Source organism: Pleuronectes platessa, chromosome 7 (genome assembly GCF_947347685.1).
Source record: "Pleuronectes platessa chromosome 7, fPlePla1.1, whole genome shotgun sequence".
In the NCBI taxonomy this organism is placed as follows: Eukaryota; Metazoa; Chordata; class Actinopteri; order Pleuronectiformes; family Pleuronectidae; genus Pleuronectes; species Pleuronectes platessa.
Window position 1 is genome coordinate 5,456,483 of NC_070632.1, and position 19,096 is coordinate 5,475,578.

Sequence of the window (19,096 nt, forward strand, 5' to 3'; positions counted from 1 at the left end):
CTGCTCCTGTACCTGAAACCCTCTCTGCTCCTGTACCTGAAACTTGTTCTGCTCCTGTACCCGAAACCCTCTCTGCTCCTGTACCTGAAATCCTCTCTGCTCCTGTACCTGAAACTCTCTCTGCTCCTGTACCTGAAACCCTCTCTGCTCCTGTACCTGAAACCCTCTCTGCTCCTGTACCTGAAACCTGTTCTGCTCCTGTACCTGAAACCCGTTCTGCTCCTGTACCTGAAACACTCTCTGCTCCTGTACCTGAAACCCGTTCTGCTCCTGTACCTGAAACCCTCTCTGCTCCTGTACCTGAAACCCGTTCTGCTCCTGTACCTGAAACCCTCTCTGCTCCTGTACCTGAAACCCTCTCTGCTCCTGTACCTGAAACCCTCTCTGCTCCTGTACCTGAAACCCTCTCTGCTCCTGTACCTGAAACCCTCTCTGCTCCTGTACCCGAAACCCTCCCTGCTCCTGTACCTGAAACTCTCTCTGCTCCTGTACCTGAAACCCTCTCTGCTCCTGTACCTGAAACCTGTTCTGCTCCTGTACCTGAAACCCTCTCTGCTCCTGTACCTGAAACCCTCTCTGCTCCTGTACCTGAAACTTGTTCTGCTCCTGTACCCGAAACCCTCTCTGCTCCTGTACCTGAAACCCTCTCTGCTCCTGTACCTGAAACTCTCTCTGCTCCTGTACCTGAAACCCTCTCTGCTCCTGTACCTGAAACCCTCTCTGCTCCTGTACCTGAAACCCTCTCTGCTCCTGTACCTGAAACCTGTTCTGCTCCTGTACCTGAAACCCGTTCTGCTCCTGTACCTGAAACACTCTCTGCTCCTGTACCTGAAACCCGTTCTGCTCCTGTACCTGAAACCCTCTCTGCTCCTGTACCTGAAACCCGTTCTGCTCCTGTACCTGAAACCCTCTCTGCTCCTGTACCTGAAACCCTCTCTGCTCCTGTACCTGAAACCCTCTCTGCTCCTGTACCTGAAACCAGTTCTGCTCTTTTACCTGAAACCCTCTCTGCTCCTGTACCTGAAACCCTCTCTGCTCCTGTACCTGAAACCCTCTCTGCTCCTCTACCTGAAACCCTCTCTGCTCCTGTACCTGAAACCTGTTCTGCTCCTGTACCTGAAACCTATTCTGCTCCTGTACCTGAAACCCTCTCTGCTCCTGTACCTGAAACCCTCTCTGCTCCTGTACCTGAAAACCCGTTCTGCTCCTGTACCTGAAACCCTCTCTGCTCCTGTACCTGAAACCCTCTCTGCTCCTGTACCTGAAACTCTCTCTGCTCCTGTACCTGAAACCCTCTCTGCTCCTCTACCTGAAACCCTCTCTGCTCCTGTACCTGAAACCTGTTCTGCTCCTGTACCTGAAACCTGTTCTGCTCCTGTACCTGAAACCCTCTCTGCTCCTGTACCTGAAACCCTCTCTGCTCCTGTACCTGAAACCTGTTCTGCTCCTGTACCTGAAACCTGTTCTGCTCCTGTACCTGAAACACTCTCTGCTCCTGTACCTGAAACCCTCTCTGCTCCTGTACCTGAAAACCCGTTCTGCTCCTGTACCTGAAACCCTCTCTGCTCCTGTACCTGAAACCCTCTCTGCTCCTGTACCTGAAACTCTCTCTGCTCCTGTACCTGAAACCCTCTCTGCTCCTCTACCTGAAACCCTCTCTGCTCCTGTACCTGAAACCTGTTCTGCTCCTGTACCTGAAACCCTCTCTGCTCCTGTACCTGAAACCCTCTCTGCTCCTGTACCTGAAACCCGTTCTGCTCCTGTACCTGAAACCCGTTCTGCTCCTGTACCTGAAACACGTTCTGCTCCTGCAGCCCCTGAAACTGGCTGAAGCTGCATTTGTCTGCAGCAGAATCCACAGTCACACATTAACGTGCAGCAATCTATTCAGTAAGTCATAAATATTGCAGCAGGTTTATGTGAATAAAAATCACTGACTGTTATTGTAGCCTCGCAGACGGAGCTCTTCAGATCCTCATACTCTTTCTTCGGGGTGTGTTTGTCTTCAGGGCGTCTGTTTATACCTCCAAAGAGATTGTTTTCATGGATTGTTTGGCAATTCCTCGTATTCCGCTCCCGAACCTCAGGAAGCTTGTTTCATACCACAGATCTTTCGAGACATTTCTGTTGAGTGACGGCATAAATAACACTCACCCTGTCCCTGTGTTTCTTCCAGTCGAGTTCGACGACTGCGCGGCGAACGAGGACGTGACGTTCGAGGTGTCGGACCCCAGCTTCCAGGTGGACGGGGATTTGAACCTGGTGCCGCATGAAGACGTCCTGTACAGCGGGCCGGTCCTCTTCATCCATGGGGTCAGTGCCCACGCAGACGACCTGGCAGAGGTGGAAATCTCTGGGCTGCCGAACAACTCACCGCACAAACTCAGGGTGAGTAGAACGTTTTCTTAGAGTTCTTTAAGTCTAGGATTGAAAAGGGTGCACAACATTGAAGACATAACATATCAGTGATTATATGACAATGTCCTAAGGGTCAATAACAGGAGTTATCTCGTTCTTCAGTTTTATATTTTGGGGAGTAAACCTTTCTCTTCCTGATTTAAAGGACAAGGTTGAAACTGTTTGCACGTCTGTACTGCAAATATGAAGCTTTAGCCTGGCTAGCTTAGCTTAGCATAAAGACTGGGAACAAGGGGAAACAGTTAGCCTGGCTCTGACTAAAGAAAACTAACCTAACACTTACAAAGCTCACTGATTATATTCTTATATATTCTGGATTTCGTTTCATAAACAAAAACCTAAACAGCCAAGGTTTGGCCAATTGAATGTTAAAATATTCCTTTAATCAATGAGTCAAAATGGAAAGTTTGCATAACTTAGGGATGTAAACACTCGTGTGAATGACACGGTGTCATTCCACAAAACATTCATACATTAGTGATCCAAACTGCGAATTATAAAACATTAAAAACCAAATTCATCAACTGTTCAGCGGCATCTGTTTCAATCATATTCATGCACATGTTGATGAATTCTAATCACTCATAAATGTGAGGCACAGTCGCTGCGACCTTAATTATCATCACCAGACAGTCGGGAGAGACACACACTATCTGTAGTCTTAGAAACCAAATGGAGATTTAAATACTGGTAGACATATCATTTAAAAGAATTAAGAAATATCTTAGATGATGTAGAAATCGAGGGGAAAAAAGTCAGTGCCATTTAAATGAAGTTCAGGCTCCAGAGCCTCAGTCAAAGATGAGTGATGGTTGGAGAACACAGAGAAGGTGATTGATGCTGCACCAACCAAAAGGACCGTTTTACAAGTAGAAAGCAATGGGTGTGATTTACTGAAGAAGAACTTGTGAAAGCTTTCTGAGGAGCTGCCAAACCTGTGAGCATATTGCCTCCATCCTCAGAGATGTGTCTCTGCAGATGGCAGCAGCAGCCGAAGCCCCGGCACTAAATCTGTCCCACAGACGTAACGTCTGATGGACGACGCAGTAGATTACTGATCCGGTTTATTGACACTAAAAAATCTTTAGCTCCTCTAAGTGTGCTTAACGCTTTGGGATGTCCGGTGACTGAGCGACTTGTAGAGACTCCGCGGGTCCACTGTGGGTTTCACGTGTGTTTTAAACCTGTGCTGAAGAAGTCTCACAAAAGGTGCTTAAATATAGCAATGAACTGGAACCTCTTAAACATGGTTTGATAAACACATGTGCAGATGTTTCCCTTTACTTGTGTTACGTTTATAAGGTCACATCAAGGGGAAGAGGAACATAAACAGCTGTAACGTGTTTGCACCAGGCTTTGGTCTATGAGGAATTTCTCTGACCAGGTCCATTTATACGAGAGTCTGGCTGGTGGTGCCTCTCCTCGGCTCCGAGCTTTGTTTCTCTGCCCCTGTTTCCCTTTTGTTTGTGCAAGCTACAGAAATGTGTTCCTGTAGCCAGCAAATCAACGGCCTGTACAAAACGCTGGGCACCTGAATAAACCCCATTGTCCCTCATCCACATCCTCCATCCACCTCCGTTCAGGCCAAACGCACTAAGTTGATTAGGAAAAGTTTCCAGGGACTGCAGGTTGAGTCGGAGTTTCCCTCTCTTCCTCTCGGAGATCATTTGTCTTCCTGCTGCAGCGCTCGGTGTCCCGCTGCTGCCGCTCCTCCAGCCCGGAGCCTGATGAATGTCTCCACATCCCCTTTGGCCTGATGTGGCTCTAATTTGTTTGTGCCTCTCAACCGTCATTTATTTGGTTAGCTAGTCCATGGGTGTTACCTCGGCAGTTCATTGAAGATACAAGTGAATTAGTCTCTGGCAAGTTATGAGTAAAGTAAAGTTCCTGTATTGGCTAATGTGTGTGTGTGTGTGTGTGTGTGTGTGTGTGTGTGTTTACCTCCCCTGAGACTCTTGTGTGTATAGGGTTACACGTGACATTTCATTTTTAGACTATCAAGCACTGTAATAAAATCACCTCCTAAGGGGAAATTGCAGTTAATTAAAACTTGGATGGGTTTTTGTACCTTAGGTCGTCATTTGTGTGAGTTCTAATAATAACAACGCTGCATCTAGTGAAGTGATTGACGTCGCTGCGATGAGGGAAAGAAGAGAAGAAACAGGAGAGGTTGGAGAATTAGTAAAACAGTGTGAAGACGAGATTACATTGAAGAGGCTTCTGCACTTTAACTTGCCAAACAATTAAAGTGTGTGAAAACTCACACCCACGAATACGTGAATACGACAATATGTATGCATGTCGAACAAAAGTATATTTTCCGCTCCCTCGATTATTAAACATTATATCATGTAAACAATGGTACAAAGACAGAAATGGTTGTATTTAGCAAAAAATGTCTATTGAGTTGTGGGACAGAAGCAAAACATTGGTTGGTAGAACTTGCAAATCATCGTCGGCACAGTTTTCACTATTCAGTTTAAAACTTTTTCGTTTCTCCTTAAACATCTGCTCCAAGTTCGATGTTGAGTTTGATAAGATAAGATAAGATAAGATAATCCTTTATTAGTCCCTCGATGGGGGCATTTGCATATATCTCAAACTATTTCATCCTTCCTCTGAACAAGTGCTTTAAAGTGCCCTACATTCTTCAATAGAGCACACACAGTCAGGAAGTGCATGACTTAGTCAAAGGGGCTAAAGAGAGAAACAAAGACAAACAAAGTCGGAGGATCCTGAGCAGAGAGGAAGACGTCCTGAGGCTAATAGAAGCCTGTGAGGGAGGCAGAGTCCTCTGGTGAGGCCGGGGTGTTTAAGAGCTCTCATTATTTCACTATCAATTAATCTACAGAAGCTTCTCAAGCTCTGGGACTCATATAATCAGAAAATCTATTGTTCCTTTCACTGTCCATATCCTGTAGTAGCCTCGCACTCCCCCCCCCCGCCCCGCCCAGTCTCTCCAGTGGCCCATCAAACACGTGTTCAGAGCAGCGGCGGCAGCTTCTGAAGAATCTGTAACTAACTCATGGCATATTTAAAAGCTTGTTTCAATAAGCCCGAGGTTTCACTTGCGGAACGACTCCGCTGACGACGCTGGCTGCTCTGGGAACGCTGGGTTTTAAATCTCCGATCTGAGATAGTACTCATGGTTAGTCAAGCTGCTTTAATGCTTCTTCACCCCTCCTGTTTTTCAATTATTCTACCACGGAGCAGGTTTCTTTTTGAAAAACTGTATTTTTTGTTTGTGTGTGTGTGTGTGTGATGAAATCTCTTTGTTACGCTGCCGTCGGTTAGATTCTGTATTTGTCCAAACCTCCCTCTTGTTTCCTCTCTGAACGCCCGAGCAGGAAATGTTCCGTACTGAATTTATTGGCATAACAAATGGAATCTCGGCAGGAAATATTGGCTGGCGATAATTGATAAGGGCTGTGAGCAGAGGTGCAGCGAATCAGTTTTTAATTCCTCTGTGTAGTTTTGCTGCAACACAGGCCCAGAGGGAGAGAAGTGGCTGATGAATGACTCCTGTTATGAGCAAAACTCAGAATTCCAACAGTATTTTATTCCCCCCTTTTTTTCCCCCATCCGATCAATATGTGAATTAATGGAAGAATGCATTTCAATTTAACAAACGCACGCTCCGAGATACGGACTTGTATTCCCCCGTGTTATTCGGTGCTGTTATGGTTGTGTTATGCAGAACAACAGTTATGCAGAACATTTTTCTAGCCTTCAGGGACATAAACAGGAACCATTCAAATGTAACAACTGATAAGAGGCAAAATAATCTGAGTCCAAAAGCCTATTTATTTTCTGCTTTTGTTGTGATTCATCCATTTTGCACACGCTGAATGAAATGTAATATTGCATCCCGAGCAAAAAATCCTCATCCTGCAAACGGCAAATAGATTTTTTTTTTTTTTTTTTTACCCTGCCGAGCTCCCAGTGTTCAGCTGGGCTTCCTGGGGATTGACTAAGATGTGACATCTTGCAACGGCAGCACAACACAACACATTATACAGAGCAACACAAATAATCTGCCTCTCCCTGTCCCCGGCCCACTCACACTATCTCTCCTTAGCTTGTTCTGTAGCTGTCATTTATTAATTCTGTTTACTGCCTTTGTCTATTGTCTCCCTTTTCACATTAGTTCCCCCCCCCCCCCCCCCCACCACCACCACCACTCACACTCGGTGCTTTGCTGAATTGGTTTAATATATCTGCAAACTTACACATTTCTTCCCCGGCTTTTTCATGTGTGGGAGTGAGGAGCCGAGAGAAGCTTAACGTCATGTTGCTTTTACAAGAGCAGCAAAACAAACCTTCACCTTCAAGTTATTGATATGCTTATTCCAAAATAAGCTTTTTGTGATTGTTAAATTGCTTCGACTCACAGCGGGTCGAGTTCTACATGAAGGGTGTAAACAGGGTTTTTTTGCAGCGAAGACGGTTTCGACATTTGTGTTAAAATTACAAGCGCCTGAGCTGCATGTTGATGAGACCTCCTTCTGCCTAACGATGTTTTCATTATTATTGTGAAACCATCCTGCACCCAGAGTCGGAGGCACCGTGTTGGGAAAACAAGGAAATACAATGAATAATGTGAAGATGTGCTTTACAAAATCGTGAGAGTCAGGGAAGCTTGGAGATAAAACAGCTATGGATCAAGATAGGGGAAAATGGGGGGGGGGGGGGGGGGGGGTTCCAGTGTCCAGAGTGGTTTCCAGAGGGAGAGCGGGAGGAGTGTGGCTGAGGAGCTGGCCGAGCGTGGAGACTACAGAGAGTGGCAGATGATCCTGGGCCGACAGTGAATAGAGATCCTGGCAGAGAAGTGGGGATCAAACTGGTCCCTGTATGTGTGCAGGACTGGGATGATTGGATAATGAGTGCACAAGACAGTTGGTGGGAGGAGAGGCTCAAAGGCCACGCCCAATTCAGGGGCTGCGTCCTTCAGAGGACGGGTTCTACAATCCTGATATTGACATTTAAAAGTTGTAGCTTATCTCTTCGAAAAACCGGTTGTGGCTGAAGAGCAATTGGATAATTTGGCCTGAGAAGGATCCAACAGTTTGCTCCGGGGAACTCTTTGAAGTGGGATAGTCTGGTCACGCGCACTGTGACACATTTGGTCCTAAAATGCAGCCCCTGAATTGAGACAGTGCTTCTGTCGGGGGTGAAATACTAATCAGGGACAAAGACGGACAAACAAACCAGGAAGTTACCACAAGGAAAGACCCAAGTTTCCCAAAAGGAATAACGTCCTGCAGGTCCTCTGTCATCAGGATAGAATCAAATCACTGTTATTTGCAAACAACCAAATTGACTTTAAATTGGCTTAATTTACTTGATGTGGTTGAGTAACAAATTAAACAAACTAACAAGTAAGTTTTCAGAAGTGATTTAAAAGCAGTTTCAGAGGAAGAAAGACAATGTTAAGATAATTTCCATCTACAAACAGAGTCTTGTTTTGGGCACACGGGCTCAATGTGAGTCTGAAAGGTCGAAAGTAAAGTGATAAAAAGTAAAGTGAAGATTTTAGAATAACTCCTAAAATTTGTTGACAGCCAAAGTACATGATCTAAAATTAGATTTAAGAGAAGATGAAGCTCAGGTCTTTCAGATTCAGTTAAAAGCTTCTCTCCTGGCGTCTGTACCAGCAGCAGATGAGAGAGAAGAGTGACTGTGATGGAAGTCAAGAGAAACATGGATCATCACATGCATGACTTTTTCAGGTCAGCAGAGGATAACAGACTGTTTTTTGAAGATGTGGCTTTCAAGAAGAAGAAGAAACTAAAAGAAAAAAAACTTTCTTGATAATCAAAACAGTTAATTTATTATTCCTGAGAGGTGAAAATGATATTTTCAATCGTGCTGGCGGGTTCATAAACTCACAGTTTGGTGGTTAGGACTATTTAACCAGTTTTTTTTACTAATAGTTTTAATCTCTAATTTTAATCTATAATTTTCTTCTCTGTCATTAAATATATTAATTTGTTTTCATGTATTAACCACATAATAGAAAATAGAACATTGGACGAATCATTTAACGTGTACTTTATTTGCGTTTGTGATGTTTTTTCATCTAATGACTTTGAAGCAGTCTGGATAATTGATCACAACATTAATTAATTTGAAAAATTATGTATTTATAATAAAGTGCGTGGATCTTAGAAAAAAGTGTTTATGATTTCTTGATCACACTTTGTGCTGTCATGACAACTCCCACAGTGGTGGAGATATTATTAGTATTATTAGGATCTGCTTTTAATAAGAACTTTAATTACTTTAATGTACTTCATATATTTAGTTCGATTTTTAGTTGTTTGGACTGTGTTTATTAATTCTTCTTTTAGTTTGAAAAAGCTTGACTAGCATGCCACTCAACTTCCTGTCTTCTTCCTGTTTCCTGTGATTGTTGGTCCCGCCCTCTTGAGTTTCACCTGTGATCTGTTAGTCCAAACCTCCTGTGGTGTTTTTACTCTCCGTGCTCCTCCCGCTCTGGTTTGACTGATGGTTCTGGGTTAGATGTGTAGTTCACTGGTTCTCCAACAAAACTGTAAGTGCCCTTATTTTCAAACCATTATTTCCCACCAACCTGTAGTCGGCAATTTGGGTCTCGTTACATTCACCGTGTTTAGTTTGGTAGATATTTGCTCAGTTTGTTTGTTTCACAGAGCAGAAACAAATTCTGTCTAAAACAATAAAGGCCTCTAGCAAATCCTCCCTTTTGATTTAACTCTATTATAACGTCTGGAGATGTAGTTTGTTGTTGTTGAACTTTGTTGTAAAATGAAAAGATTTGGTTTGTTCAACAATCAGTGGTATTCAATTCGGACTGGCATTATAATAGAATATTTTATTTTTACTACTGTATTATCCCGCCTATAGTGTATTAATATTTATATATTTTTATATATTTATCTTGCTCATAGTTCTTATATCATACAATACCTTTAATACTGTACTATTCCATATATACATTTCTTACTGTACATATCTTATTTATTTACATGCCACTTTAAATACGCACAATACTGCCATTTTTTGCACTTCTGGTTAGATGCTAAACTGCATTTCGTTGTTGTACTGTGCAATGACAATAAAGTTGAATCTAATCTAATCTAATCTAATAATAGAAGCATGTGACTACAGTTTCAACACAAAGTGAAGGTTGGATCCCACCTTCGTTATTTACTGCAGCAGTTTTATTCCCAGGTGTACCTAACAGAGTGAGTTCACAAACTGCTGACTCTGACACAAGTGAGCGTTTGGAGAGCTGAGTGATCGCCCGGCCCGGCCGCACGTCCAAGAATTTACACCGCATTGAATAGCCGGCCTTGATATTATCCATTTATCACCAGGGTCCCCAGCCCTTTGTCAGCAGTGAGCGATGACACTTCTCAATATAGCGTTTAGAAAATGGCAGAATGGACAAGGACGTGACTTTGCTTCCACAGTAGCTCGGAGCTCAGATGACAGAGAGAAAGGCTCCGTCGTTCTCGCCCCTCAACACACAAACACACACATAGTGTTGTGCAGATCAGGTTCATGTCTGAGGCCACAACTGGAACCCAACACAAACATTGCACACACACATGTAAGTGAGCTCCATTTTCTCCCTTCTCCACCGCACATTGAAATGACCCGATGATCCTCAGCCACACTGAGACGGAGGCAGATGTATGGAGGCTGGATCAGGGATGATGGCGCGGCGTTAATTTATGAACAGGAAACATTAAAGATTCACGGTTTCCATTCACGGTGATACCAGGCTGAGAGAACACAATTCATCACACATGCATACTGCAAGGGCAGGAAGAAGAAGAAGAAGAAGAAGAAGAAGAAGAAGAAGAAGAAGAAGAAGAAGAAGAAGAAGAAGAAGAAGAGCTACCTTCTCTCACGGTGATACCAGGCTGAGAGAACACAATTCATCACACATGCATACTGCAAGGGCAGGAAGAAGAAGAAGAAGAAGAAGAAGAAGAAGAAGAAGAAGAAGAAGAAGAAGAAGAGCTACCTTCTCTCACGGTGATACCAGGCTGAGAGAACACAATTCATCACACATGCATACTGCAAGGGCAGGAAGAAGAAGAAGAAGAAGAAGAAGAAGAAGAAGAAGAAGAAGAAGAAGAGCTACCTTCTCTCACGGTGATACCAGGCTGAGAGAACACAATTCATCACACATGCATAGTGCAAGGGCAGAAAGAAGAAGAAGAAGAAGAAGAAGAAGAAGAAGAAGAAGAAGAAGAAGAAGAAGAAGAAGAAGAAGAAGAAGAAGAAGAGCTACCTTCTCTCACGGTGATACCAGGCTGAGAGAACACAATTCATCACACATGCATAGTGCAAGGGCAGAAAGAAGAAGAAGAAGAAGAAGAAGAAGAAGAAGAAGAAGAAGAAGAAGAAGAAGAAGAAGAAGAAGAAGAAGAGCTACTGCTGCAAAGTGTCAGGTGGAGGAAAAAAAAGAAAGGTGAGGGAGAAGAAAGCAGGAATGCAAGTCACTCTCCCAGAATGCCCTGCGGTGAGCCGTCCTCGGTGGCAGGACAAATGTCTCTATCCAGCCGAACAACAGTGTGTGTCTCTGTCCTGATGCCCCCCCCCGGAACGTAATGGCTTTTAAAGCGCCATCGCTCCCTCTCCATATCTACTGTATCTCAGCCTGCCGAAGATGTGGATTGGACAGTGTGATCTATCTTCACTCTCACCCCGGCCACCCGTCCCTGCACCCAGCCTCTATAAATACCTCATGGTGCCTGTTCACCGTACAGCTCCTCGTCCCTTCCTTCACAAACACAGCTCACAGCTGAGCCCTGTGCATGATGGGATTGATGTGCTCATCCCTGGGCTTGGGACTCGAGCCGGATTTTTACAGGCAGTGCTTAAAAGTCCATCAGCTGGCCTGTTGGACCGGTCACATACATGTGCACACCACTGACTGTGCTCTTTAGACACGAGATTGCTCATATAATCTCAGACAGTTTTGTGCAGTGTTCTGTTTAACCGCTTCGGGTCCAGTCTCAGATTCCCTGTCTTTGACATTTCAAAGGTCATCCCCCAGTGGGTTTGATAAGAGTGGCCATTTCACAGACCACACGGTGTAGCTTGGGTTTGTTTTCCGGTCGGCTCGTGTTTGAGATGACTGTTTAATTTCTCTGACCGCTGCAGCAGGGACGGGTGGACGGGGGTGAGGCGGGTGGTGGTGTGAGTGTTTGCTGGAAGGCGGTGGCGGCGTTGCCCTCCCTGTCTCGGAGTCGACTCAGCGCTGTAAACAAATGGCTCCGTTTTTCCCTCTTACCTGTTCTCTTTCCGTCATCCTGACAGGGGTGAGAGTGGTGCCAGAGTCCCTGTCAGCCAGGAACAGCAGTGTGAACAGTAAACACGCAAACAGCCTCCTGCACACACACACACACACACAATTGCAATCCGTGTACACCGCACATTGTCAATAAAGTGTTGCACAGTAGGCTATAAAAGATGAAGGACAAAAGAGACTATTTGCATTGCAAATGAAACCGGCGAACTCTCGGGTCGGCAGTTTCCCTTTTCATATTTTCACTGCGTTGTCACTTGAACCAGAGCTCAGCGGCTCGTCCTGCTGCTGAGACGTGTTCTCTGCCATCATCCTGTCACTGTGCTCGACGCTCTGCTGCAGCGACCACCGCCTCCATGTGGGTGATTAGCTGTAGAGACACGCGGGACACGAGAGGTCAAAGTGGTAACGATTCTGAATCTCCAGATCGTTCATGTTGGAAGTCGACGAAACGTTAATAGTTAGTTTTCATTTTATTATCAGGGGAATATCAGAAGTTCATCTTCAACACATCTAGAGGGGAAGATGATGCTTTCTAGGTTCTCAAGCCCAGTTTGGCTTTAATTTGTTGAGTAGCTGAGTAACTTACAGTTGGTTTAGCTAACAAGACTTTCTTTGGTGGTTTTTCAGCAGGATTAAACAATTATGTTTTTTGTTTTTTACCATTAGTATTTTGATATATTAGGTATTGCTGTTTTCTTGCTGTACCTTTTACAGCACTTTGGTCAAAAAACTATTTACCATTGACATTGACATTGAAAACTACACTATGGATTCCCAATGAAACTTCCTGGTTTATGGCAAATGGGCCGAAAATGAATACACAAAACAGGCTGAGAGACTTTTGTGTTTTATTGATTTGGGTTAGTTTAAAATAAGTAATCAGGAGAGAAGAAAATGTGGGTTTTTGTATTATAGATATTTGCTCTAGTCAAATATGGTTTTATTTAACAAAAAATAATATTTTGCTATTCATGTACATGACAGTGAAATAATGGCTTTCTGAATTCAGATGATTTGGTGTGTGCATGAGTGTGTGTGTGTCTGTGTTTGTCCACCCTGCTCGGCTTGTGTCCAGATGTGAAGACGGTCAGCAGTCTGTCCTCCGCTGAAGGTCAACGACTCCGTGTCAGCAGCCAGGTTTCCAGCTTCCTGTTTACTGTGTCAATGACGGACATTATTTCTGTCAACATCTAAGCGGAAGGTCCTCGACTGTATCTGTGATCTCAGAGTGCAGAGGAGAAGGTCTCTCGCTATGTCACAGGACCGACCACCTCTTTGTTTACAACAGTAGGAGGGTGCGAGATGAAATTAGTTTGCACTGTTGTGTTCTCAAGAGCAGAAATAACATTTCAGATTGGCTCCGTTTGCTTGAACAATGCAATTGCTTTGCTGAAAACTTTGTCATCTCTCGTTTCTTGGTTGGTTTCTCCCCCAGATTTTCATCAAAGTAGCTTGGGGGTTTTCTTGAGAAGGAAATCTACAGCTGATTTAACGTGTTGGTCAAAGGTGGAGATAAAGTTCAACAATACTATCGTCCAAAAAGAATTTATTCTGCAAAAAATTATTCAGAATCATATGACACAATGTTATAAGCCTGAAAATGATGTATTGCATTGTTTAAATACGCAATTTTGAGAAGTCTCTGCATCCTATAGGATTATGGACATGACCTAAAACCTTGTGTAGATCAGAAAATAACCAATAATCATCATAATGTGACTGCATTAACTTTTGCAGTTTTTTGTGACCATCCGTCTTTTCATCTTTACTCCTCTCACTTTGATGGATCCGTTTTCTTTCCGTGTCTTGAATCCACATTTCACACGAACCTTAGTAAAAGCAGCAGATGTGGATATTTCATGTTTTCCCTGAGAATCTCCTCTCCTCTTCTCTCGGGCCCTGTTTTGCATTTCTCACATATATACGCACCACTCTGCAATCAAAGTTGGGGAGTCTCTCCGGAAGATGCTTGTTTAAACATTTCTCTCTACAGTTCAAATGGTTGCACACTTGACTGCTCGCTGTGTGAGGGTGTGTGTTCCCCGTGCCCTCGGTGGGGTGGAGGGTAATTGCTAACAAGATGCTGGAAAGTAGTTTGGGATGAGTTTCACAAATCGCATCAGCACACACTTCACAGCGAAACACAACATGTGGAGGATTCTTATAAAGTGTGACAATAAGGTTTCTCCCCTCTGTTGCAGAGTATCCTGGGTCTTGGCCAGACGCTCCCATCCAGACACAAGAGAACCCTGCTGGTCCCTCCGATGATCGTGACCGAGAACCAGAGAGCTCCGTTCCCCAGGTTCATCGGCAAGGTAAGACACACACACACACACACAATAAGGACTTTTTTTTTATTTTGCATTGGAAACGCTCGCCCAGGAGAGAAAATGGCCCAAGGAACAGACCCAAATATTCAATATGTGCATTATTTAAAGCCTTCAGAAATGATATTTTTATAGTTATAGTCCATTTTTGTGTACTGTCACCCTGGTCTGATTTAGCCCAAAGAAGAGAATAGTGTGGGGGGGCTCCCTAATCTGCTCCACAGCAGCTCCACACTCAGTCTATTCAGGAAGATAATTCTGCTCCTGCAGTGCACACAGGGAAATGAAAACACTGGCAAACTTTTCGTGAAGCGAATCGGTCTTTGTGATCATGAGTTCTCATCCAATCGCAGGCAGCTTTAAAATAGGTCCCTGAAGTCATCATCAACCCCTGTTGTGTACTGGAATGCTTCAGAAAATCATTGGTTTGGACTCATTTGTGCATATTTTATTGATCTAGTCGTTTGGCATTGACCATATTAAATATATTAAATGTATTACAGATAGAGAAATGTCCTCTTATATGTGATTAGGAAAAAAAGTGATATATTTAAACTTCCTTGCATATTTATTACATTGTCACCCCAATAATCCTAACTGAGTTGTTTGGGGACTTTGCACACCAGCAGCATGGAATGATTTCTTAATGTTTTAACTTTGACTAATTGACATAAGTTAGAAATGAGCCTAAGGGTCTGAAGCCGAATCCTGCTACTTTTGCTCAAGCTGTTCTTCCCTGAAGGGATTCTGTTTCCTCTGGTAATATAAAAAACAATAAACAAAAATGTTTTCCACTGAGCCGTTCCTCTTTAATATAATCTGACACACAAAGAAACCACCTGAACCAAGGAGACAGGTGATCCTGACTCTATTCATACACATGGTACAGGTTCCACTCAAGCAAGCTGCATGCAGACGATAGTTTAATCTCCATCTCAGTTTGATTTATAAATGTTTATGATTATCTCCCAGATCAGAGTGCAAATTATTCCCAGGGCACAAAAAGCTCGGCGATAAATAGCTGTTGTTGTTGATGTTGACCAGCGATAATGATGATGAATCTGTTTGTATTTTGCCAAACATATTCTGACGTGAAGCTTGAAACCTCCCACTATTGAAATTAATGGCTGTGCAACAATGATTCAAGACATTTGTTTTCAGCATCTTGAAACCAAGATAAAGCAGATGGATTTAGCAGTGAACTAGCAGAGAAGCACTAGTTCCATTGATGTTTTAAGTTTAATATGAAAAAAATTCATGAAAAAAAGCAACAGCACCACAGATTGTGCTTCAAAAACATTAGACCACATATTGGAGTGTTTTGTTTGCTGCCATTTCAGAACTGTGAGTGAAACACAGTGAACGCTTTCGGTATTAGCCTCAAAATACGAAAGCAAGGGTCATACATTTCATAAAAAAAAATACTTATTTGAAATTTGGAACCTCCACAGTAGTGATAAAACCTTGTGCAATGCTTTGTTTTCATGTTCTGCAAAGTATTGAAGCTATTTCCTATAAAAAATTTACTTTAAGACGTAACCATTTCAGGGTTGTTCCATCTACTCTCAATACTTTTTAAGTCACAGCAAAGAGATGAGTTCAAGGCTGTCAGAGACAATGTTTCCAAAAGCATATAACATATACTGGAAACAGCAGAACATAGATTTCACTTTAATATTCATTTAAGATTGGATTATAAGAGCAACTAGGGTCTGTTCTGTGCTCTGATTTGTGTGTCTAGAAAATCTGCTGTAGATTGGATACGGCCAATAATATTAAAAAAACAAAATGTTGCATAAAGGTCACAAAGTTTGATGTAGTTTCTAATTCACGTCTCTTCATCAGCCCACAAAATATTGCAAATCTGATCTTCTATCTACAAAGAGAAGCGTCAATCGTTAAACTCCCGGCTCTGTTATTGACGAGACGCATCAGATCACTTCTACATACAAGTTATTTTTTGCTTGAGGAGAATTAAGTAAAGCCAAAGCAGTGAGAGCATCAGCGTGGAGCTCATTCACTCTGTACAGTCATCAATAACTTCTGAAAAGACTTTTACTGATGTTTATTTATGTTGATATAATCTTGTGTGAAATAGAAGAACATATTTGCAGAATCAATTCAGTTGCCTCATTGCTATTATATGAAACAAGCGCTAATAGAGTTAATTGTTAGAAGTGAACACAAAGTGGAATTTGCTCCACTAATAACGTCTTTTTCCAATTATTGTATCTGATTTACTCCTGCACAGATAATTAAAGGAGCGAGGCAGCTACACCAAATCTCAATGTGCTAGTTGAACAGATGCACTTAGGTAATAAGTTAAACCTCCAATAGGATCACACTTGTGTTTTCTAGGAAACACTCTCTACATCTAGGAACAATCGTTATTGAGAAATGAGACTCTGGTCAGAAACTGTAAGTCAGATCTGTTATCACAGGTTTTCTCCCGAGAGCAGAGGAAATAAAGTCTTTATTTAGAAAAAGACAAAGGACACAATTCAAATACAAAATCCCAGGAAAGGTCCAAAACAAGAGGAGGATCAAAAGATGCAGGGAAACAACAGAGAGGTGGAAAACTAAGGTTTGAGGCAATTGGGCAGAGAGCGAGTAGAAACAAGCCAAGACATGAAATTGCTCTATGAAACAAGCACACCCCCCCCACCCCCCCCCCCCACAGCGCTCCTGCTTTGCTTGGAGAGGCTCCCTGGAAGCCCGGCTCTCTGGGTGCATCCAGCACCATCTGCCACACAAGCTAGTTCTCCTCCTCTGTGTCTCAGAACCATCTCCCATCAGCATTCATTTCACTTCGGGGGGGTAGAGAAGGAAGTCATAGGCAGTCCAATCTGCCATTTTGCCGCGCTTCAGGTCAGGTGGCACCTAACGTTGAAATTGGGAAGCAAATGATCACCAGCAGCATCTGAGGTCAACGGTAAAGAAACAACCACATGTTGAGGTTTTGTTTCAAGTTATATTTAAACATTTAAAAGTGCAGTTTCAGACAAGAACTTTGTGTGTGTTTTCTTGCACAGATAAACTTTTAAATAAACACAGTTAAGAAATCTCGATACTGCAGCACATTCAGTTTTTTTCGCTCCAATAAAATAATCTAAAACATAATTTACAATTATTTGACACTGCATCAATTGCTTATACTGAGATATACTTCATGTTTTCTTCACAGGCAGATAAATCATGAACCATGTTTTGCCGCTGGATATTTTCTCATTGATCATTCTGTTATTTTACAGCCTGTATGGCACATTAACATTTTTACTTCTTAAAAATAAAGTTTGTTGGAGACTAAATATGAGTTGGGCCGAGTTTGGGTCTGAGGAAAAATAGTCTGACGAGGGGAAATCAAATCATGTTAGTCTATAACATCCAATTGTATCTCTCGGCCATTCAGACAGTGTTCTCAGCACTGCTGTCATTAGGATTCTCCGTGGCCGTTGAAGGCCGTGACATTACTGCTCACATTACTGCAAAAGGTGTGAATCTCATTTCTGTATTATTTCAAGACACCGTTTTACCACATTATCGGGGGTTTTCAATAAAGGACTATTTGCATGTTTTTCTCCAAAGCGTGCTCCTGCAAGAATTTATTCATTGTTTTATCACGGATGAAGGATTTTATTTGTCTAGCTCGATCCCCTGTGCGAAAGGCCAACGATGATGTGACGCCGCTGATTATTTATATTGCAGATTATGAATGGGGTGGTGCTCCGACGTGCACGGGCCTGCAATTGCTCTTCTAATAATTTTCCTCTCATAGTCTGTGCAGCAGTTAAATCACATCTGGGGACAAACGGTCAACAGTGCACTCTATAGAAACCCAACTACACTGGAGCCAGTCTACATTTGTCCTTTTGCATTCTACAAAGCTTCCCTATCCCTAGATGTCAAGCAGGTTTGTTCGAGGTAACACTGGGAGCTAGCAGATGCAACACATATCCCACTACATGCAGAGTCTAACATAAAGAAGGTATCCCATAATGAGCCCTGCACATAACATGGCCGCAACCCGGAGCCTTGGTCTCATCCCATCACTGTTGATGGTGTTTTCCCTGTGAAGCACCTCAAGGCTCACGATAGGTTGATATCAGTGATGTTGGTCCACCAGGTAATATTTCCCGTTATTCCAACGGGACCTCGTGCAAAGTTCTCCTTCAGCATCCTGCAGGAAATTAGCAGAGAGCCTGCAGATAGGTTCTCGCTCCATAGGGGACCAAGTGATCTGTGTAGAGCATCTTATCGATCGGCTCTGGATTAAGTTCAAGTGCTTCCTGATGGATAACAGCCATTCTGGTACTTTTACTCTTTCATGTGACAAATTGGAATCAAAGTGCGTTCACGAGATGGACTGTTTCTCTTTCTCTCTCCTTCCATTGTGGTCACTTACCTGTCCTCGTTCTCCCCTTTCCCTGCTTCTTTCCACTCTCCATTGGCAAGCTCCACCCATTCCTCTCTCATCCCTGCATCCCTCCGTCCCTCCATCCGTCTCCGCCACCTCCACACCCGGCTTTGCATGAGGAGACAGGCTAATGTGGGCTATTTTACCCAATAGAAGCTATATGTCGGCGACCTGGTGAAATTGATTTTCCACCCCGATGCCTTTGCTCTTCTTACGCAACATACCTCCATATGGCAGCCGTTCATTTTGTATGCTCCCTCCTCCTCTCGGGGAGATAAGCAGTCGGAAGAGAGGGGGAGAGGTGGGATTGCATGAGCCTCGATTTGACATGTATAAATGTGTGTGTGTGAGCGTGCACATATGCAAAATGTTTGAGTGTGTGTGTGCTGGGCTGTGTGTGTGTGTGTGTGTGCGTTAGGGTTGGCCGGCTGTCAGCGGGAGTCACAGGGGAAGGGTAAGAACCTTGTTGTTTATGTCACACCTCCTGCTAGCTGTGGAATTGTTTTGATACAGAGGTTTCCCCCCTGCCCTCCCTCGGGGGCCCAGTCACCGCTCACAGGGACTCACACGGCAGCTGGAGCGTGCAGTGAAATTGATATGCTTAAATGTGTCTCCTAATATGTGCCTCTT

At 43.4% G+C, this 19,096-nt stretch overlaps 1 protein-coding gene across 1 annotated transcript in view; it reads left to right on the top strand.

Annotated features, from left to right (window-relative positions):
• The window catches only part of cdh13 (cadherin 13, H-cadherin (heart)), a 286,701-nt gene that overhangs the window by 113,997 nt on the left and 153,608 nt on the right, over positions 1–19,096 (top strand). Inside the window, exons 3-4 of the mRNA XM_053427086.1 lie at positions 2,177–2,388; positions 13,927–14,040. Of these exons, the coding sequence (XP_053283061.1) occupies positions 2,177–2,388; positions 13,927–14,040 (326 nt within the window). The remainder of the gene's footprint in view (positions 1–2,176; positions 2,389–13,926; positions 14,041–19,096) is intronic.